General features: G+C 48.0%; 1 protein-coding gene across 1 annotated transcript in view; it reads right to left on the bottom strand.

Annotated features, from left to right (window-relative positions):
* The window catches only part of HIVEP3 (HIVEP zinc finger 3), a 447252-nt gene that overhangs the window by 50127 nt on the left and 374411 nt on the right, over window positions 1–22714 (bottom strand). The window contains exon 5 of the mRNA XM_035018861.1: window positions 3073–8679. Within this exon, the coding sequence (XP_034874752.1) occupies window positions 3073–8145 (5073 nt within the window). The 5' untranslated portion in view covers window positions 8146–8679. The remainder of the gene's footprint in view (window positions 1–3072; window positions 8680–22714) is intronic.

The raw sequence follows: 22714 nt of genomic DNA, 5'->3' as shown, positions 1-22714 counted from the left end.
GACAGGAAGCTGGTTGGAAGTCAGGGGATCTGGGTGTTAGTGCGATATAGGCCACACTTCAAGCGGAGCCACCCTCAGGCAGATTACTTCTCTTTCTGGGATTAGTTCACCTCCGAGGGGATTTAGATCGTCTTGAAGATCCATGCCAGGGCCAACGTGTATGACTCAGGGACCCCCCAAACAGTCTCTTCAGGATGGGAGATGAGGAGTGGAAATCGAGCAAGGCTACGGACTGCTGCTTTGGCAGAAGGCAGCAGATTTTGGGCAGTGCCCATGGATTTCCAGAGCATGCTGTTTTCACTCCTATCTCGGCCTGCCATCTGACCCACCCGTGGAATGACCAAGGGGCCTGCCACAGGCCGATGGATGACTTCTCTCTCACAACCAGCTGTGATGTCTGTGCGAAGCTGGAGGCTGGTTTGGGTGACAATGTGCCATCCTATCAGGAAATACTGTTAGAACTGAGAGGGGGACAAGGAATCCATGTTGGCTTTTAAAGACAGTAATATGATTGTCTTTAAATCATAAACATGATTATTGAGTGCTGGTGTGCCAAGCGCTATTCCACTTTGTATATTTTAACTCACTTATCTCCACAGCCCTATGAGCTGAGTATTTTCAATATCTCTAGTTTATAGATGAGGAAACCAAGGCACAGACAGAAGAGGCAACTGGCCCAAGGTCACAAAGCTAGTAAGTGACGTAGTGGGATTCCAACTGGGGAAATGTGGCACTGGAGTCCTTGTTCTCAATCTGTCTGCAATATGTGGTTGTCAAAATGACCCCCAAGAGAAAAAAAAGCAGGAGAAACTGGGGAATGGAATGTAGCTGCAAAGTGACTTTTGTCACTAAGCGGTGGGTTCTTCAGGGCTTAGATATGGAAAAAAATACCTGTGGCCCAACTGAAACCTGATAGGGTGGCCTAGACCTACATGAAGATAGTTTGGAAGATCTTTAAAATGGTAAGATAGCCCAAAGGGCCTTTACAGAGCAACAACAAAGGATGGAAGCTACAAGATGACAAACATCAGCTCAGTAAAGAACTTTCTTAAAGCACTGTCCAAAGATGGGTTGGGTTGTACCAAGAGGTGGTGAGCTCCCCATCACTGGAACTAGGTGAGCAGAGGCCAGAGAGAGAGGTGTGTAACTGTAGAAAGGCATGAAGCAGTGGGTCATGCAGCTATACGAACGCACCATATGGGTGCACTTCTGGCAGGAAACACGCCAGTGAATCTAGCGTTTTATTCCAAGAAAAAATTTGCAGGTTTCAGCTCATTTTATGAAAGCATTGTTTTAAATAAAAGATGGCCAAACTCAATTAAGCTAAATTAACTCTTCCTTTTTCTTACATGGACTTTTAGTGTATAGTCACATTCAAACAGAGAGGCAGTCCAGATCATTGGAAAGGGCTTTGGAGTGAGGTCTAGTTTTGAATCCGGGCTCTGTCATTTATTGTGCGGTCCTATTCAGGTTACCTAACTTCTCTGTGAATTGGCCTTCTCATCCATAAAATGGTGATACAGTTCCCTAACTTTCAAGGTGGTTGTGAGGCTGCAAGTAAAGTTCTACACAACTTGGCCCACAACAGGGGCATGAGAAGTTGTAAGTATGAATATAATTACAACAGAATCTTGGGTGTAGCTGTGGCCAGGAAGACACGCTGGAGAGAAATCAGTCATGATGTTTATGGCAAACGTGGAAATCTCATCTAGGGATGTCTGTGGACTGACAAGGATATTCAGAGAATAAATCTCGGAAACAATCCTGTGAAGAATACCCAGCTGAGCTAAGGACAAATTCGGTGCACAGAATTCACTGGGTGATAAAAGAAGAGAAGATGAATATAGGAGGAGTTCCCGAACACAGTTTTGTTCATGTGTCTGTGATATGAATTTAGTTTAGTGGATTTAGGCCAGATTTGATCAAAGTGTCTGGTCTGAAGACACACTGATGAACATTTTAAAATCTGCAGTCACTTTTACGGTTTTCTTTCCTCCAATGAGAGAAAGAAGAAAAATCGATTGTCCAGAGTCAGAGAGGTCTAAGTTCAAATTCTGGGTGTGCCAAATACCTGCCACGTGACCTTGACATCTCTCACCCTCTGACCCTTGGGTCCCTCATCTAGAGATGGGAGATGGTCCTGCTGCCTCACAGGTAGAGAGAAGCACCGACTGGATTCGGCACAGCGCCTGGCACACCAAGGCGACTCAATCTACAAGACCAACTATTATTCCACAAACACCAAGTCGGCATACCTTCGCACAGCCTGCATGCTTAGGCTGGACTTATCAGGGTATGGGGGTGTCATGTATCTGAGGCAAAGGGGGAGTTATCAAGTTTCAAACTCCCTGAACTCGCAGGGGTCAGTTCGCTCTCTGGCTCCTGGAGCAGCCTCGGGTCAGAGCACTGGAGGAGTACACGTGACCTTAGTCAGGGCCTGGAGCTACCACACAACACAGATGGGTCAGGCTGTGAGTGATCTTGCCCCCTAGTGGTGACGAGGAACCCTGCGGCCAAGCTCTGTTGGCTACATCCTGCTCATGGAGAGAAAGCAGGGGTATTTCAGGAGTTGTTTGTGTCAAATTCTAGAAACTCGGGGAGTGGGAAGATTTTGAGTGGTACCAGAGAATGGAAATAGCAGGTGTGGAGAATAAGAAAAGCAGGAAAAGGCTAACAGGACCAGGGAGGAATATGTGGAGTAGCATAAAGTTTTGAAATTGCTGCAGGCCTTTCCATCAGCCAAGTTTTCCAACTCAGTCTTTTGGAGAATTTTATCTCCCCTGTCTCAGACTGTGTCTTTGATTTTACAATAGCAGCTAATGGGAAAGCAGGATGACTTTAAAGCTTATTTTATTGAAACGTATCTAGTCTGGTGATGTGAAGGACACGCTGACAAAGAAACCCAATAAGTACGTTTTCTTATAAGGTGGCCACTCACAGCTGACAGGGGAGGGACATCTGCCCACACATCCGGCCCTAGTGATGCAAATAGAACTTGAGGGGCCTGTGGCCTTAAAAGCTCTGCAGGGGCTTTAAAACTCAGAGGGGAGAAGAAAAGCAAGGCTGACTTACCTCTGTCATGCGGGGCTTGCGGGAGCTGGATGGCACAAGCCTTCCTGTCTCAGGATGCGGAGCTGTGGCCATGGTGTATGTTTCTTTGCTCACCTTCTGCTTAGACCTCAGGAGGGACAAAGCAGCTTTAGTGGAAACCCCTGGAAGGTTGGGGTTGTACAAACTTATGCACCAACCAGCGTAAACAGAGGACCGCCTATCTGCATGCTGGATGTGATTTGGCTTAATGTAGTTTAAATAGCACCAACTGACATTAGTGGTCGTGTGGAGGCTGGGGAACTGCAGTACCTTCTTTGAGTCCGTACCTTCTTGTGACTTGGCTGGCCTGGGGGACGTTTCTGACAGAGGCAGCGAGCTGGAAGGTGCCAGTGGAGGGAGGTCAGGCTGTTCCTTGGAGTCTTCTTTCTTCACACTCAGTGGGGGCAGCCCTCTTCGGTGAGGCTTCCCGGACAGCTGGGCGTATTCCTTCAACACCTCTGAGCCTGGGGCCGTCGCGTGGGGCAGTGAGGCGTGAGGAAGGGGAGTCATTTCCTTTGGGTCAGATGGATCTGAGGAGAGGCTAGACACTGTTTCGAGCTCCCTCCTGCCCTGGCCCTGGCTGCCCAGGTGGGATTTCTCTGGCCTCTTGCCGTCCTCCGTGCTGGTCAGCACCACACTGCACGGTTTTACCAGCTCGAGTGTTTCATCTGCCTTGGAAGCCTCCTCTTCCTTCACCCTTTTCTGCTGCTGGGTTTCCATGGTAAGTTCCAGGCTGCCAGCTGGCGAAAGGACGCGTTTGCTCCCCCCGACTCCTGAAGAACTCCCCTCCAGGCCCAAGACACTCTCTGATGACAGGGAAGTGCCTTTTCTTTCTGGGAACGTCACAGGGACCCTCAAGTATGGAGTCGGGAAGCTTCTGCTCTGCCCTTCACTTCCGCCAGCCGAGCCAGGCCCGGCCTCGTACACACCTGTCCCACACACAGTCGTCCCTTTGCACGGGGGCTCCTCGCACTTGGGAAGAGTCACAGTTGCTGAGCCGCCTTGGGACTGGGTGACCAGGAGCTGGGAGAGGGTGGTGTACATGGCGCTCCCGTAGGACGGCATGTTGGTCTGAATGCGGACGGGCACAACAAGGGACACCATGGTGTCTGGACAGGCAGGTAGGCTTGGCGGAGGGGCTGACGTGGGTGCTGAGCAGCTGGCTGGGGGGACCCCAGGGGGCAGCTGGACATCACTGCCGTACTCCGAGGTGGGGGAGAGGCCAGTGCTTCCTGTTGCCAGTGGGGCCTGGCTGGTTTTGATCTGGGGCAGATGGCTTTCCACATCCCCAGGGAGCGGAAGCGAGAACTGAGATTGCAGAGGCAGGAAAAATCCAGAAGAGAGTGCCGACGAGGCCGGGTAGGGCATGGGGAGAAACGAAGGGGGCTGCCGGAAGGGGATGCTGGCTGGGTGAGGCAGGAGCTGGGGGAGGGGGAGCTGGCCTGGGTGCAGAACCGTAGGTTGAAGAGGAAGCGGCGGGGCCTGAAATAAGGAGGGAGGAAGAGGGGGCATGGAGTATGGTGTGGAGAGGAGGCTGGACATGGCCTGGGTGGAGAAGAATTCCGAGGACTGTCCTGGCTCATGCTGCAAGAGGTGCTGGAAGGAGAAAAGGGAGACGGGCGGGGGCAGGTACGGCTTCTCATGCAGGGGGAGCTGGGCGATGGGGTGGTGAAACACCTGCAGGGCTTCTGTGTAGGGTGGAGTGGACCCCAGCGGGGGTCTGTCCTGCACCTGGCCCTTGCCTCCTGGGGGCCCGCTGTGTGAGGTGGCCGCTGGGGAAATCTGGGGCAAGGAGCTTTTGGTGGAAGGCTTACTGCATGAGGGCTTTGGTTCCTCGCTCTCCTGTCTTCCCTTGGGGGCGACCTCCGGCTCGGTGTCTGGAGGCCTGCTCAGAGAGGCCTGTCTCACCAAAAAGCATTTCCTTCTCTCTGGCGGGGCCGCCGGGGCTGCGGGGACCGTGGGGGCCGCCGGGGCCGGCACAGAAGGGCCTGTCAAGGACAAGCTGCCATAGTCGAATGATTTGCTGCGTGTCTCGGTCATGTGGGCCGAATGGGAAATGTTGGGGCTTTGCTCTGAGGCTGACCTCCGCATCTCTCGGGCGTGCGGGTGGTGGCTGGGGACAGTCAGCATGTGGGTGCCCAAGGGTTTGGGGCGTGTGTCAGATGAGAGCCCAGGGGCCTCGGCTTTTCCGTGGTCATCCCTCTCGAAGGAAGCGGAACGGCTGGACCCGCTCAGGGAGACACTGCCCTCCTGGCTGGGACTACGAGACAGGGGTGCGGAGGACTCAAAGCTGGACTCCCCCGATGACTGGGCCATCTCTGCCAGGCGCAGCCTCTTCTTCTTGGGTGGCAGCTTCTCGGCTGGGAGCTGGGCAAGCGTCTGGCTGCGCTGGGGCCACTGGAATTCCTCTGTCTTCTCGGGTTCCTTAGGGGGCGGCTCGGGCTCCGTGTCTGGCCGGTCGGGCTCCTCGGTCACCAGGATCTCAGGGACCTGAATGTTGGGCTGGCGGACCAGCCTGGGCTGCAGGGAGTGGGCTGAGCGTCCGTGAGGGGTGGGTGGAGGGGAGGAGAACGGGGCTGGGGGCTTGTCTTCCCCTTCCAAGCCACTGGGCTGCTCCAGAGAGTCAGACTTCTCGAAGGAGCTGGTGTGCTGGATGACAGAAATTTCTTTGGATATGGTTCTCCTCTCCTTCCCTGACTCTAGGCCAGACCCTGGCTTGGGAGTCCTTGGCTGGAAGCCCGTGGGTCCCTCCAGGGAGGGCACTGACTTACTCGGCTCTGCTGGTGACTTGGTGGACTCCAGGGGAATGTTCCGAGCAGCATCAGATGGTCCGGGGCTACCAAACTGACTTTTCGTCGACTCAAAGGCAGGTGGCTCCTCCTCATCCCCAAGGCTCTTCTCTTTCCTCCTCTTCCTCAGCGGAGTGAGCTCCAACGTGGTCCCCAGTTTGTAATGCATCATCTGGGACCAGGGCTCGTGCTCAGCCTGACTCTTTTCCGCTTCCGGGGACGCGTGAGCACCTGCAGAGATGGGCTTCGAGATCTGAAGCTCCGAGCAGTAGTACTTTCTGTGGGCTTCGTAGTTGTCCCTTTTCTTGTACCGAGCACCACATATGTTACATTCATAGATCACCCCTTTCGTTTTCAAACCCTTCTTGGTCTTTTTGGTGAGTTCGCTTTCCTTGGCTTCCGGCTCATCTGCGGGTTTGGAGGCTGGGTCTTTGCTACTGGGCCCCGCCTCCTCCGAACTGTACTCCCCTCCCAAAGGCAGTTCGATGGCCGGCTGGCGCTTGAGCATCCGGGGGTGGGAGGTAAACACATGACTGCTGCGGCTCAGGGCTTCCGAGTCGGTGATGTGGTCGTCGAAGGAGTAGCTACCTCGGAAGGTGTGATGGGGGGTACTGAGGGTGCAGGTGGCAGAAGGCATTGAGTGACTTCTCAGCAGAGGCACAGGGGGGGTGGTGCTGGGCGGGTGCTGGAGGCTCAGCAGTGATTGTTCGGGCTTGGTGGTTTTCTCGCCGTGGGCCGACAGGGGCTCCCGGTAGAGGCTAGATTTGGGTGACTCCATGCTGCTGCGCCTGGACAGCGAGCTCCTCCTCGGCTTCACACTGTCGATCTCGCTGGTGTCCACCACGGCCTCGTTGATGGTGATGAGCTTGGTGATGTGCTCGATGACCTGCGTCCGGGGCACAGACAAAGGCACCAGGCTGGGCTTGTCTTCGGTGGACAGGGGCAGGAGGGGCTGGGTGGAGGTGGCCGTCAGCATGGTGGTCCGCTGCCCAATCCGCCCGCACTTGCCCAAGATGATCTCGGCATAGGACCTGGCGTTGGTGTTGGGGGGGCTGACCTGCTGCTCAGCGCTCTCGGAGCGGGAGAAATACCCCGATTCTGTACTCCCTTTGCTGCCTGGGCTCAGAAACGCCTGCTCATCCATCACCTTCTTCCTCTCACTCAAGCGGAGGGCCAGCTTCTGCTTTATCGTGTGGGTGTCTTCGGGTTTCTGGCTCAGGGGATGTTCCGACGAGGGCTCCGTGAACGGAGCGGGGTCCTCGAGCGATGGGGCCGAGCTGGACTGGGACAAGGAACAGCGCTCGTGGCTGGAGCCCTGGCTCCCGGAGCTGTACAAACCGCTGGACAGGAGGGGGTGCTTGGGCCTGGGGGAGAGCTCCGCGGGGTGGGCGGACGCGCTGCCCGTTTCCTCTTCCGAATCCGTGCTTTCCCCCTCGGTGGGCTCCTCGAACTCCTCCCCCGGGATCCTCTCCATCTCCAGCCCCGGGGGGTACATCTCGCTGCCCACTCCTGAGGCCAGGCCGGCTTTGATGCGGTGGGCGTGGGACTTCCTGTGCTTGTACAGGTTACTCTTGGTCTTGAACGAGAAGCCGCAGGGGCCGCAGGGGTAGGGTCTCTCGCCGGTGTGCGAGCGGATATGTTTCTGGAGCACGCTGGGCTTGGCGCAGGGTCGGCTGCAGTACTGACATATGTACTTGCCTGGCTTCTGTGGTTTCCTCTCCTTCTTGTGTGCCTCTTCTGGGGGTTTCAAGGACACCTGCGAGGGACGGGGCACAAAGACTTTGGGGAGGCCCGGCAGGTCCTCAGGGGGGATGATGGAAGCATGCGAAGAGAGGAGCTGGCTCGGCGGATGGAGCCCAGGGGTCACGAAGGAGCTTGAGGGTCCAGGTCTCATGGGGTCGACCAGCTGCCACGTGGACCCCTCCAGGAGATGCTCCGGTTTGCCAGGCGACATGAATGCTGGTGTCAGAGGGTGCTGCGGAAGCTGCGAGATGGGGATGGAGGTGTCAATGGAGGACCTCTTGGGGGGCTTCTGCTGCTGGCCTGTTTTCTCCTGAGAGCCCTCCCTAAGAACCGACGGGGGGCCCGGGAAGGGCTGCGGGGCTAGGAGCTCTTGGAGGGGGCCCTCTTGGGGGGCAGCCGTGCTGCTGCCTGCGTATGGGGCGCTGGACGAAACACTGGCCTGCACGGCCTCTCCTTTGGTCAGCCGCTTCCGGGGACTTCCCTCAGCCTTCTTGGTGCCCTTGACACTTTGTTCAGGATCCATGACCCCCACAGAGACTTCAGATGCTATTCAGGGAGGGTTGGGGCAGGCTGCATTTATGAATAATCCAAGTGTCCCAAGGAGGCGTCTGGCTTTGGCCACATTGGTCAAGAGCTGCGGAAGCCAAACCCAAGATGGGCTTTGGGAGGTTTTTTTGCAAGTGTCACTGGCTGCGAGTGGACTCAGAGCAGGTCATCAGGGCCCAAACTATTCACATGGGTGAGGCATGGCCCTCTACTTTGAAGACAGAAAACGCGCCGGCACTTTCTGCCTGAATGTCTGTCGTAGAAACGTCATGAAGGATGTCAATGTCGCCATCATACTGTTTCAGTTGGCAGTGGCGAGTGGCCACCCACAAGTCCCCTGTGTGCTATGCGAACGGTCGGAGGCTAGAGACATCTGCAGGCACGGCCCACTCATCCCTGGTCCCGGCGCTGGGGAAGCCACGCTGGCTGCCTCGGGCAGCTCCGTCCGGCCCCTTCTCCCCTGGGGTCCCGTGTTGGAGATCGGCGGCCACAGAGGGGAAGTCACGCTCTTCTAGTGATGAAAGCACACACACAGAATACACACATACACACAAGAGAAGAGAGAGTTACTGCAACGTGTCCATGACCCGTGCAGCTCGGGCTCTGCGAGACACGGTGATATCCCTAGAAGATTAACGGGAGACACTTGACCAGAGGTCACAGCCCCCGCCTCCATGCACCTGAGCATGGCTCGAACCTCCCTCACCTGCATTCACAGTGGTGTTGGGTGACCCGAATGCCACCTGTGGTTCTGAGGACTGTGGCTATGTGGGGTGGTAGGAGCAGGAAGTGGTGGGGGGGCAGGCCTCTGGGAACTACAGGGCAGTTGGGGATGGGAGGTCTCGCTTCCACTCTGAGGCAGGTTCAACTCCCAAAGCCTCCACTGCCCAATCTATACAATGGGATAACATTAAGTCCTGCCTCAATTGTGCCTTGGGGCTGCAATGGAGATCAACATGATAATGGATATGGATGCCGCTGGACAAATATGGGCTGGTCCCACAGCTGGTGTAGGAGGAGGTGCTGGAGCGTTATTGAGGGATGGGCTTTCCAAGGGATAGATTATTCTCAGGTTAGTATTATTCCTTCTCTGGCCCTGGGCTCTGAAGGTATCCATGAGGGGCACCATTCATGGTTTTATCGCCCTTGCTAACCCAAGCCCATGTTTCACGGAAAAGCTAAAACCCACCGCCCCAGCCTGGTGCAAATTCACAGTCTAACAATAGCCACGGCTACTCTGCCAAACAGCTGGGAGGATCATACTGGCAGGTTCCTCCAGCTTTTCCTGGCAACCAAAAAGGAGAGGGACATGGGGTCCATCACCAGGCCCTTATAGCCAGAGAGGAAGACATATCTAAGTTCTTTGCAGGAAGCAAAGTCTTGCTTGCAAAGAACTTTTTCATGTGGTACTTCAGACAGGGGCAGTGAATGGCGCACGAAGTCACCTACATCTTCAAATGACAGCTCTCCAGCAAAGGCAGTGACTGACTTCTGTCAACAGAAGGTCACAACTCAGCAAAAGCTATTCTTTGAGCAAGTCAAAGTCTTCCTCTAACTCAGGCAGAGAAGGCAGCCTCACAAAGCAGGATGAGTGTGCGGAAGGCCGAGGAATCTCATTTCTCATATTACTGTCAGTAGGGTGGCCACATAAGATAGCATCATCCAAACTGGGGCACGTTTGAGAGTGAAAGAGGCATGACTAATAATTATGGGGGAGCAACAGGACGAAATCAGGGTTGTCCCAGGCAAGCTGGAATGAACGGTCTCCTTATAATCCATATTTACCTTGTGACCCCAAGCAGGCCCAAGTGCTGTCTCTGGGTGTCTGGTACAAATTTTTCATCTCTGTTCGGGGGACTGAAATTACACCAGGGCCTCTTAATGGAGTCTTAGAGATTGAGTGTCTAGTCTAATCCCCTCACTCGACAGATGAGGAGGCTGAGGTTAGAGGGATGACGTGATTTTCCCTAAAACTTGCACAGGGATGGCGGCAGGGTCAGACCACCTTGTGCCTCCTGACCCCTGGCCAGGGCTCGTCCCCTGCCTCGGTGAATAAATGTCCTCTATGACTTCTGTGGCTCAGTGAGCACCAGTGCACGGCTCCATGTGTCATGAAAGCACTGGCTTGCCCCCAGGGGGCATTGTGGTGGCTATATCCCTAGAGAGCATCTGCAGGTGTCTAGAAGCTTAACAGCCAAGGAGGCCTTTCAACTTATATTCTAAACTTGCTGCGGCTGCTGGACAGGAGAAATGGGGGGGGGGGGCACAGCTAAGGCTGAGGAGATCATGATGGTGGTATTACCCCAGGCCCAGCTTATCTAAGCTAAGGTAGGACAAGCCAGAGGTCACGTGCTTTGTGGAGAGAGAACTATTCTCTGGAACTCCTGGTGGAGGCCCCCAGGTGCTGTGTATGGATAGTAAAGGGTTTACAATACTTACTATTTCTATTGACCCTTTCGTGCAAGGATCTCAAAGCACCCCCAAAATACGAGCTAGTGGTAAGCTTTGCTTCTTCCAGTGGATGGATGGGACCCTGCAGCATGACTGAATCTGAGTGGGGGTCAGTTGGCCAAGGAGGACCCTACATGGTCAAGTCCTGCGGTTTTCCCTTCACCCAGCCACAGGCTCTCCAGGGGCAGGTGGGGAAGCACCCAAGGCTGTGGTTTAGAGCAGTTCACATGCCAGGTGGGAGGGGTGGGGTGGATGAGGAAGACAGTCAGGTAACTGTTGTATCATCAGGTGACTCGCTGGGCCAGCACCACATGCCGAGGGTCCACTTCCGGCCTCCACCTGTGAGTGGGGCCCAGTGCTCTGACACGGAGGGCCCTCCTGCCTCAACCCCCTGAGGAAGGAACAACCAGGACACATCCACACTGTGGGGTCAGTGAGGCCTGTGAGCCGGAAGGCCTGCTCCTTTGTTCTGCAGGGAAGGCACCTGAGCCCACTAGTCATGGTGGGCCATGACTAGCCCAGGGCCACACTTGTCCTCAGGCTCTGAGGTTCTTAATACAAGAGGCAGTCGGAACTGGGGGTGCAGATATGGGGCAAACCTATGAGAACTCAGAAGCCCTCTTAGCCTTGGAGAGGATTGCAATTCAGACCGGCACTGATGCTTTCTTACTTCTTAGCTCCTTTAGAAGGATGATTTCTAATCACTGTGACCAAGTGACACGAAGAAAATGGGTTTTTTTTCCTACCTTCTCTGCTTCTGAGGGTATGTGTAAAATGTTAATGTAAACTTGAAGTAACAGAGGAAAAAACTGCTTCTCCAGAATTGGTAAGGGCGCCTGTAAAAGTCACCAGTGACATGAGGTCAAAGGTAGAGGGTTTCCCTGACAGAGCCTGGGAGCCAGGCCAACGGGGGCCTGAGCCTCAGGCCAGAGGGAGGATGGATATCATCTGCGGATGGTGGCAGAAGGGCCCTGGGGTCCATGTTGTCTGACACCCAGGCCACAGCCCTCAGAGAACTCTGGCTTAGAAACCAGCTTAGAACCACAAGGAGAAACAGCTTCATGAGCCATATATCAGACCACTCAGCTTCTACTTCTGGAAGCTTCATAGGTCTAACTGTCAGGACAGCCCAACAGGGAAGAGGGGAGGGTGCTGGGGCTGGAGACCCAAAAAGTCTTAGGGTATCCTCTGTGTACTCGTGTGAGTGTAACCACAGGATCAATTCCTAGAAGGGAACCACTTGGCTAAAGGGAATGTACCTTGAAGCTTTTGATGGATCCTGACAAATAGCTCTCCCAAAAGCACAAATTCACGCACCCACCAGTTGTGTGTGAGGACTGTTTCTCCAAACTCCTTCCTACCTAGAATATAACCAATCTCTTTAATATTTACTACTAGAAGAGGCAAAATGGCTGTATTAGTTTCCTCCCATTACTGCCACAGTCACAGACAGAGGCTTAATAGCACAACTTATCATCGGACAGTTCTAGAGGTCAGAAGCCCGAAAGGCGTCTCACGAGGGCTAAAATCAAGGTAGGGTTCTTTCTGGAGACTCTAGGGCAGAATCTCTTTTCTTATCTTTTCCCGTGTCTAGAGACTGCCTGGTACCTTGGCACATGGCCCCTTCGGTCTTCAAAACCAGCCCGCGATGGCCAGCCACACCCTTCTCACATTGAATCAGTTCCCCTTTTTGCAGATAAGAGGACCAAGACTCAGGAATCTGACTGTCCTGCCTCCCTTTCTCGCTTGGAAGGACTCTTGTAATGACATTGGGCCCACCTGAATAATCCAGAATCACCTCCTACCTCCAGATTCTTAATCATATATACAAAATTCATTTTGCCACGAGAGGCAACATATTCACAGGTTCCAGGGATTAAGATGTGTGACATCTTTGGGGATCATTATTCTGCCTACCACAGTGATATCTTATTTTTCTTAAACCAGTGTTTCTTGATCTCTAGTGAGGCTTAGAACTCTGCACAAACTTATTAGCCCATTATTTAATTCAGGGAGTTATTTTTCATATCCTTTTTGTTTCTAATAAATTATATTTTTCTTATTGTTTTACATAAACTCTTGATATTGGGCATATTAATCCTTTTTATATGAACTGCAAATATTTCTATTTATCAGTAGTCTTTTAATTTTTCTGAACAAAAAAATCTTGTTTTTACGTGGTCAGATGCATCAATCTTTCCCTTTTGGACTTTTAGATTTCATGTCCAAGATTATTTTCTAGAATGTCACCCAATTTCTTCTAGTTCCTTTATGGATTAATTTTTTTCCTCCCTCCCTCTGCTCCTCCACCCCTTTGTTCCTCCATTCTTCCCTCCCTCCATCCTTCCCTCTCCTGCTTCTTTCCTTTCCATTGGATCTTGGCTCCATTTGACATTTATTTTTTGTAAGGAATGAAGTAAGGATAAAGCTTAATTTTTTCCCATATAGATATCCAGTTTTCCTAACATCATTATTGAAGAGTCCACCCCCACTCTCCTGAAATGCCCTGGGACATTTTCTGAAAGCACAGGTTCTAGCCCCATTCCAGATCCTCCAAAAAGAATCTCTGGGGAAAAGGCCCCAGAATCCCTATTTTTACAAATTTCTCCATATAAACCTAACATATACGTTTCTTTTCTATAGCCTGGTATTTGGGGAAACTGATGAAACTCCTTTCCTTGCCTCTAGGTTCCCAACATTCCCCACCCCACCCCACCATTCACTGTGGAAAGAGAAATCTCTTCAAATGTCAACCTCCCCCAGCCTCTCCCTCTGTCAAGAACACTCAATAGTTCCCCACTGCAGGGAGATTCAACCAATGGCATTTCAGCTCCCACAACAGGCCCCACCTAGCCTTCCCAGCCTCCTCTCTCCATCCTGCACTTTCACTGTGCATCGCCCCCTAACTGGTATGTTGGCATGTTCTTGACCTCTCTGTGTTTACATACTGCTGTTGCCAAGGGAACAAGCAGAGAAAGGAATCTGAACACTAATCCCACAGAGGAGTTAGGGAATGCATGCAAAAGCTGGGCCTTGGAAGATGGGGAAAATATTGATGGTTGGATTTGGAAGGAAGGGATTCTTAGTCTAGGCGGGAGGTACAACATATGCAGAGCACCGGAGGCTGGACTGTGGCCACTGGGAATGTTGAGTTTGTGGCCTCTACCCAAGCCAAGGCTTTGGGGCTCCTGAGCCCAGAGTGTCTGGGCAAGGATCCCACTCTGTGCTAGGGTGAGTTCAGGGCACAGGCAGGAGCTTCCACACATTCCCTCCTAGGGCCTAGAATAACAAAGCAAAACAAAACCAAAAACACCCCAAACTGTGAAGGCTCAGTTGTGCCACACATCTAACTGAGCTGGGGTTAGTATTGGCCCTGAGAAAGCAGGTGGAAGGCACAGTCTGTCCCATGGGGTCTGCCAGAGAGGCAGACTGCTGGCTGGATAAAGCTTTCAGGGCAACCAGACCCACACAGGTTCTGGCCTGGAATCACTCATGGAAAATAGGCACTACCAGGGTCTGATGGATTACCTATGTTGGGATGAAGTTTTCCACTAATCCAATACGTCAAATAGGGGTGCTTCCTTAAGAAGCCTAAGATGTCGGGTCTGTGGCTTAACGAGTTCATCAGCATCTTCCCAGCAAACCCATGTCTCCCTGGACTGGAAAGAAACCGGGCTTTATTTATCTTCGTATTTCTAGTTCCTGGCACTGGACCCAGCACTGAGTAAAATACTGAAAATGTTTTCAAAATACTTAAAGGAGCATCCACCATGTCCCCAAACTATACTAAAGATTAACATATTGATCCTCACACAGTTCCCCTTTTTGCAGATAAGAGGACCAAGACTCAGCAAAGTGACACCAATTGCTTCAGATGATACAAGAAAGGGCAGAGGTAGGATTTGAACCCTGAGAGCAGGCTGCCACTCAGCAAAAACCCCCAAGAGTGCTGACCTTGATTACAAGGGCGCAGATGGATTTCCTCTTCCTTCTCAGCACCCCAGATCCTCCAGGAAGTCTTCCTGGTTAATTATAGCCACCTCTGCTCGCATCAAATTCTCCCCCCCATGTGTAAATCACTCCTCATGACCCCACTAAACTCAGGGCTGAGTTTCTTGATAAATGTTTCCCTAACCACAGTGAGTAGTAGATTATTCACTGTCTGGGAGGTTCCCAAATTATTTCCCTTGGATGACTGTGGTCTCTGCATTTCTAGTTTTCTTTCTCCTCCTTCCTAACCCCAAGACCCAGACAGGGCTTGGAATTTCTGCACACTGGTCAAAAAGCAAAGTCTCTTCAAAACAAAGAGGAACCTAGGCAATCCTGGGCGAGTTACACGAGGCTGGTGTTTGTCCTCCTGTCAGAGAGCCAAGGGACCAAGGTGGAATTGACATCTCAGGGCAGACAAGGTCTCTAGCAACATCCCTGAGGAAAGCAGGAACATGCTTCACAGTCAAGACCAAGAAATAATGCAGACAGAACTCCACTCTGTCAGACCCGTGGAAGCCCAGACTTAGTCCTGAGTACATGCAGTTGTGACAATTCAGGGAAAGAAAGTCCTAACCCATGTCCTGTGTCTAGATGGACAACTGAACTCTTAACATGTGTCGGGGTTGCTCCTAGTGTTCTATACAACGGCTCTATTAGGCTGGTGCTATTATTATCCTCATGTTACAGATGAGGAAGCAGGGCCACAGAATCACGAAGCTGGTAATGGCACGGCCAGAACCTGAACCTGGGCCATCAAGTGACCTCTGCAGTAGAGACCCTTAAGGCAGCAGAATCCTGGGGTGCCTGGGGGGGCTCAGTCAGTTGTCTGCCTTCGGCTCAGGTCATGATCCTAGGGTCCTGGGATCTAGCCCTGCATTGGGCTCCCTGCTCAGTAGGGAGCCTGCTTCTCCCTCTCCCTCTCATCCTTCTCCCCACTTGTGCTCTCTTTCTGTCTGAAATAAATAAATAAAATCTTAAAAAAAAAAAAAAAAGGCAGTAGAATCCTGGCAGACAGAACTCAGATTGGAGTCACAGTCCTAACACTTGGGTAACTAAACCCTATTTCTAGCAGGTGGCCTGGCCTTGTTAAGAGTTTTGTTTCCCCCTTCCACCTAAAAAAGTGTAATGTTTAAGTCTTGTTCCCATTGAGATTGAAAATGAACTGCTGTCAGGGACTGTAGTCTGGTCTCAGCAAGGGCCCAGTGAACCCCAGATGCTTGTGGTTAATTAATCTACTAAGTTCTCTATTGTTATAAATCTAGTTATCCACCTACCTATCTCATCATTTATGTATATCCACCTTGTTTGGTAAAGATTAAAAGAGGCTTCTGAATACCCATAAGAACTGGTGAGCTTCTGAATTTAACTCGACCTGCTTATTTAAATGGTCCAGGAAGTAGTTGTAGGTCAAAGGGCTTAGGGAAGAACAAAACCTGAAGTGAGAGTTGGGCCAGATTGGGCAGACTTGTCAGCCATTTGCATTCTTCCAGTCTTTCATCAACACTGCCTAAGAAAGACCCATGCTCCACATTTGCTGCCATGGCCTGTTCTCTCATTAGTTTCTAGCAGGTCTCTAGCTGTCCCTTTGATGGCCTTTGGTTTCTATACAAATGACTGTGGTATAAAAGGCACACCTATCTGTAAACCTCCTGGGTAGTTAAGGTTCTTTGGTCTACTATGAAGGGCAATATATAGAATACACTATAACACACACACACATACACACACACATATTACAGAATAAACCATGTAAAGAAAAATGACCAGGGAGACTGGGTGACATAGTGTATTCCAAAGTTGGACAATGACAAAAGTAGGGGTTACCTGTGGTCTTCACCATTCCTGTCCACATGGCAGGATGAATATGAGTGTACAAGTAATGATATAGCACTTATAATGACTACTTGACACCTCATTTGTTAATTTGTTCACCTTGTGTGCAAACATTACATGGGCCTTCTCAATGCCAGGTCAGTAATATGAAAACAGACATAAATTATAGACCTTACTATAAAGCTACAGTAATCAAGACAGTGTGGTACCAACACAAGAGAGACCAAAAAAAAAAAAAATCAATGGAAACAACAGAGTAATGAAACAGACTCCCTCATATACAATTACCTGATTTTAACTAAGGTGCTATTGTATTTGGTGAGGGAAATGATAGTCTTTTCAATAAATGGTGCTGAAGCAATTGAATATCCATGTGGGAAAAAAAAGAACCTTGGACCCTACCCCTACCACATACATAAATTAATGTGAAAAGGATGATTAGCCTGGATACAAAAGATTAAATAATAAAGCTTATAGAAGAAAACACAAGAACATATTTTTATGAACTTGGGGCTAGCAAAGATTTCTTATAATTTACAAAATGCATAAGCACTTCATCATAAAGGATAGGACTGATAAATTGGGCTTCATTAAAATGAAAAACTTCTGAAGAAAACTTTCTAAAGATTGGCAAAATCTTCAAGCAAAACACACAACTTCAATTCACCAGAAGATACCAACAATAGAATACAAATACAAACCACAGACTGAGAGAAGATATTTGTGAAACACATTCAACAAAGGATTCACCCATAATATAGAAAAGTCCTAAAAATGAATGTAAAAAGGCAGACAATCCAATTAAAAATGGCCAAAATTAACTCAAAATGGATCAAAGACCTAAACATAAGAGCTAAAACTCTAAAACTCTTAGAAGGAAACATGGAGGGAAAGCTTCATGATATTGAATTTAGCAATGATTTCTTGGATATGCCACTAAAAGCATAGACAATCAAAGTAAAAATAGATAAACTGGACTTAATCAAAATTTAAAACTTTTGTGCACCACAGAACATAATCAACAGAGTAAAAGACAACCTACAGAATGGGAGAAAATATTTGCAAATTGTATATGTGAGAAGAGGTTAATATCCAGAATATTTAAAGAACTCCTACAACTCAAAAACAAAAACCGAACAACCAGATTAAAAAATGAGCAAAGGACTTGAATGGACATTTCTCCAAAGAAAACATACCAATGGCCAACAAGCACATGAAAAGATGCTCAATATCACTAGTCATTAAGGAAAATAAAAAACCATGAGATATCACCTCACACACATTGGGATGGCTATTATTAAAAAAAAAACAAAACAAAACAGAAAATAACAAGTGTTGGTGGAGATGTGGAAAAACTGTAACCACTGTGCACTGCTGATGGGAATGCAAAATGGTATAGCTTCTATAAAACAGTATGGTGCTTCCTTAAAAAAATTAAAAATTGAATTACCATATGATCTAAAAATTCTACTTCTGGGTATAAACTCCAAAAAATTGAAATCAGAGTCTCAAATAGATGTCTGTCCACTCATGTTCATAGCAGCATTATTCACAATAGCCAAAAGTTGAGAGAACCCAAGTGTTCATCTACGGATGAATGGATAAACAAAATGTGGTTTATACATGCAATGGAATATTATCCTGTCTGCCTTAAAATGGAAGTAAATTCTGACACATTCTACAACATGGATGAACCTGAGGATATTATACTAAGTGAAATAAGCCAGTCACAAAAAAAACCCCCCAATACTATATGATTCCACTTATATGAGATACCTACAATAGTCAAGTTCATAAAGACAGAAAGAATGGTGGTTGACGGGGCTGAGGGGCAGGAAGGGTTGAAAGATTTTTGCTTAATGAGTATAGAGTTTCAGTTTTGAAGATGATAAGAATTCTGGAGATTCATTCACATTGCACAACAATGTAAAAATACTTAACACTACTGAACTTCAAAAACAGTTAAGATGGTAAATTTTATGTTATACATGTTTTATCACAATTTTAAAAAATGGCAAAAGATTTGAACAGGTATTTTACAAAAAACAGGTTGCCTAAATGGTCAATAAGCATATGAAAAGGTGTCAGCATCATTACCCATTAGGGAAATATAAATTAAGTCCATCACCACTCACCAGAATGACTACCATAAAACAAAAAAATGATGCCAAATGTTGGCAAGGATGTTGAGCAACTGGAACTCTTCTTGTACACTTTTGGTGGGAAGGTAAATAGACACAACCATCTGGACAACTGATTGGCAAAATCTTCCAAGCCAAACACACACCTGCCCAATGACCCCAAAATTCCACTTCTAAGAAGATATCTCACATAAGTGCATACATCTATCTGCCATAAAACACAAACAAGAATGTTCACAGTAGTTTTATCCATAATAGCAAAAAACTGAAAGAAACCTAAAGGCCAACAACAAATAAAACAGATAAATTGCAGTATATTCATACAAGAATTATTACATAGTAATAAAAAAGAACAAAGTACTGCTATAGAAAAAATATGGATGGATCTCACAGATATAATAATAAGCAAGGAATTCAGACACAATAGACTATATACTGTATAATCTCATTTAACTGAAGTTTAAGAATAGGCAAGACTAATTTTATTGCATTAGGAATTGGAATATTGGTTAGCTCTGATTGGGCAGGGGATATTGACTGGGGAAGGAAATGCAGGAGATTTCTGGGGTGATAGAAATGTTCTATATATTGATCTGGTTACGTATATATATTACATAGGTATACATATGTAAAATCTCTTTGTGTTGTACACTTATGATATGTGTACATAACTGTATGTATGTCATGCCTCAATTAAAAAAAAAAGACATGGACTTTGCACTTGAAAGAGATAAAGACTTTAAGGAAAGAGACACAAACAAAACCAGGTAATAAGGTGTGGTAGATGCCATGACGGTAATAGGTTCTGAGTACAGGTTGGCAGGGAAGAGAGGGATCATGAGGGTAGGCTATAGAGAAAGTACACTAGGCTCTTAAGGACAAAGGGATTTCATCAAGCAGAAAAGGAGGCTAGTGTGGGCAAAGGCAGGATGATGCTAGGGTAAACCCTGGGTGTGTGAGGTGGTGAGCAGTCTAGCATGAGAGGACCAGGTGTGCAGTGAGCAGTGGTGGGAGAAGCAGCCAAGGACATGAATCAAATCAGGCTTCTGATGTTTATTTCAATGAGTCCCCATCAATGTTTGTTGAATGAATGAATGAGCCTTCCCACATCATGACACATCTGATGCCTGGAGTCACAGAATAGGCGTGTTTGCGTGGCAGCAAGTACTGATGAGATGCAGTACTGGTGTGGTCGTGGAGTCCATTTCTTTTAAAATTATTAATTTCCCCAAAGTCTGGTGTCTCCCAGGCCCCAGAATTTGAAACCATCCTCACTCAGTTATGGGACTGACTCTCTGCTATGAAAGCTGAGTAACTTTCTATATGTACCCCTCCCCAACTTCCTTCCAACCATCTCACCATTTTTGATAGTCACATATTGGTTGCCCTGGCAGTTGCCTTTAACATCTTCAAATAATATATTTAAATTGTTATTTCCTTGTCTGTCAACTTGAGACAGGATCTATCCACTTTCTGTTATGAACAAAGAAGAAATGTGTGTACGCACTCTTCTTTCCACCTCCTTTCCTACATCCACCTTCAAATTTTTGTTAGTTATATATTATTACTCTTACATTTCCAAGTTGCATAACACATTTCCTCTATATTATAATTAAGTCTAGTCTATAGACTTATGTTAATTTTAAAAATTGAAGCTAACCAACAATATGATTGTGAAGATCTCACTCCCTGGGGAACCACTTAGTATGAATGGACTCAAGAAAAAGAAATGTAATTCTACATGACTGAAACCTCATTACAAGAAAAGTCTACAGTAAGTAAAGAACCAACACGTCTTCCTATAAAGTATGGCTTCCTTCACTTCTTGAATCCTATGTCATCACCTTTTTGGATCCCATTTTTGATTGAGAGAAATAACTCCAGGAGATTTTCATCACTGTTTCTGTGATGAAAATATTTTCATGTATTTTCCCCAGAAAAATACAGATGACTGAGTAATAAACTCTCTGAGCTCTTACACATAAAAAATCTTTATTTTATTTCAAATTTGAAAGGATAGAATTTTTGGTTCAAAATCAATGTCCTCCACAGTTTTGAAAGCACTGCTCCATTGTCCTTGGGCATTTTGTTTTACTGATGAGAAATGCTGATGTAAGATTTTATTCTCTCTGGAAGCTTTTTGCTTTTCACCATTGATATTCTGACATTTCAGCAAGATGGGTCTAGATATTCTTTTTCACTAATTCCAATCCTGAATTCAGTATGCTGTTTCAATTTTAAAATCTCTGTGTGTTTCTTCAACTCAGGAAATTTCTCTTGCTATTTCTTTGACTGTTTCTACCCCTCCTTCTGCCATTATCTGTGGTCTCTGCTTCTAGATCTCCTATTTGATGGATTCTGAACCTCCCAGAGCTGGCCTCTATGGATCTGAATTTTTTCTCCTTGATGTTTTGCTCTACTTTCTTGGATATTAGTTTTAACTTCTAGATCACCAACTTGGTCTTCATCCATACCAATTGTATCATTCATTTCACCCACTGAATTTTTTTCAGGAGTTATATTTTAAATTTTCAATAATTATTTCCTTTTCTCTGATTATTCCATCTTTATAGCAACTGGTTCCTTTCTATTAAATGAAATAACCTCAATTATTGCCAAGGATACTAATGATTATTGATTTTAGAGTTCTCTTATATTTGAACTATTTCCTTTGGAGTGAGCTCTTTTTTCTTTTTTTCCCATTATAGGCCTTCTCTTTCTGCTATTGGTTTTCTTCTAAGAGTTGGTGATCCTATTTGTGAATGTAAGACTACACTGTGAATTTAGTATACATGCTAGGATACAGGTTCCAGCTCCTGCAACAAGGGCACAACTGTAAGAGTGGTTTAGACAAGACAGGGATTTGCTTCTGTCTTATGTAAGTCTGAGCATAAGTGGCCATGGGCTGATACAGTGACTTAATAGTGTGGGTATCTTTGATCTTGCTCTTCTGCCATCCACAGCATTTGGCTTCCATCTTCCAGCATCGTGTCCACACTATGGTCAGCAGGAAAGGGAAAAGGGATGGCAAGACTGGAAATTGTACATGTTATTTCAGGTCACACTAGCCACAGAGCCGCACCTCACTGCTAGAGAGCCTTGGCAACATAGTCTCTAGCTGGGAGGCCATGTGCCCTGATCAAATGTCCATCACTACAGAAGAAGAAGAAGAGGATATTGATTAAATAATGAACTGGAAAGGACTTCCTGTGAGGTTTCTGGTCTCTTTTTCTGACAGGTTTGTCCTTGAATGTGATGGTGAAATCATGAACCAATCCTTTTGGGGGGAAGGGGTTCTATGTAAGAGGGTGGAGGATTATGATGGCAAGTCTCCCTGTAAGGACTGTGAGGAGGAAGCCAGCCAGGGGATGCCAGCAATCACTGAAAGAAGGGCTTTACTCTGCAGTGGACAGGGTGGTAGACTTCACTGGAGGCAGGCTGCCCATGCCCCCTGCGTGCTCCCTGCCCCCACATTGGGTTGGCAGGGAGTCTGGATTCTCTCAGCTTGTCTCAGACCTTGGGCCCATCACTGTCCTTAGAGAGTATTTCTTGGGGTTGGCCTGGCACTGGCCACCTGCCTCCATACGTAGAAAGTGAGAAGGGTTGAGTTGTACTTGCTCTTCTGAAAAGTTCTTTAAGGGACTCTGCAACCCTGGTAGCCCATTCCTATTCTTTGTTTTGTTGGCTTTTGGTTTGAACAATGCTTGGCTTTTCTGGAGTAAAAAATCTCTCAGGCCTCTGGGGTCTTGTCTGCAGTGTCTTCTGCTCTGATTTTTCTGTCTATGCAATCTTATGGGTTTCCTATCTTCCTAAGACCTATCAACATTTTGGTCCATGGATGGCATTCTATCTTGTTTTCTAATACCAACATGTCACCCTTCAAAAATGGCTTTATCTTCTGACAATTCTAGGATGTGGAGCTGGACACTTATGTGCCTGTGGTTAGGAAATCATTCATTGTGGTTCACTGGCAGAGAGGCTGATGCCCTTTCAAGTATCCTGACACATGAGGAGGAAGATGGGTCCTTCCAGCTGAGGACCATCAGCTTAGAACCCCACAGAGTCCATGGAGAGTACGCTTGATGGTCCCAACACTGAAGCAGCAAGCCCACCCAGTTTCATGGAGGGCAA

The sequence above is a fragment of the Mirounga leonina genome, unplaced genomic scaffold, assembly GCF_011800145.1.
Source record: "Mirounga leonina isolate KUSES-001 unplaced genomic scaffold, KU_Mleo_1.0 Mir_173, whole genome shotgun sequence".
Taxonomy (NCBI): Eukaryota; Metazoa; Chordata; class Mammalia; order Carnivora; family Phocidae; genus Mirounga; species Mirounga leonina.
Note: the sequence above shows the minus strand (reverse complement) of the source record. Positions and strands in the feature narration are given on the sequence as shown.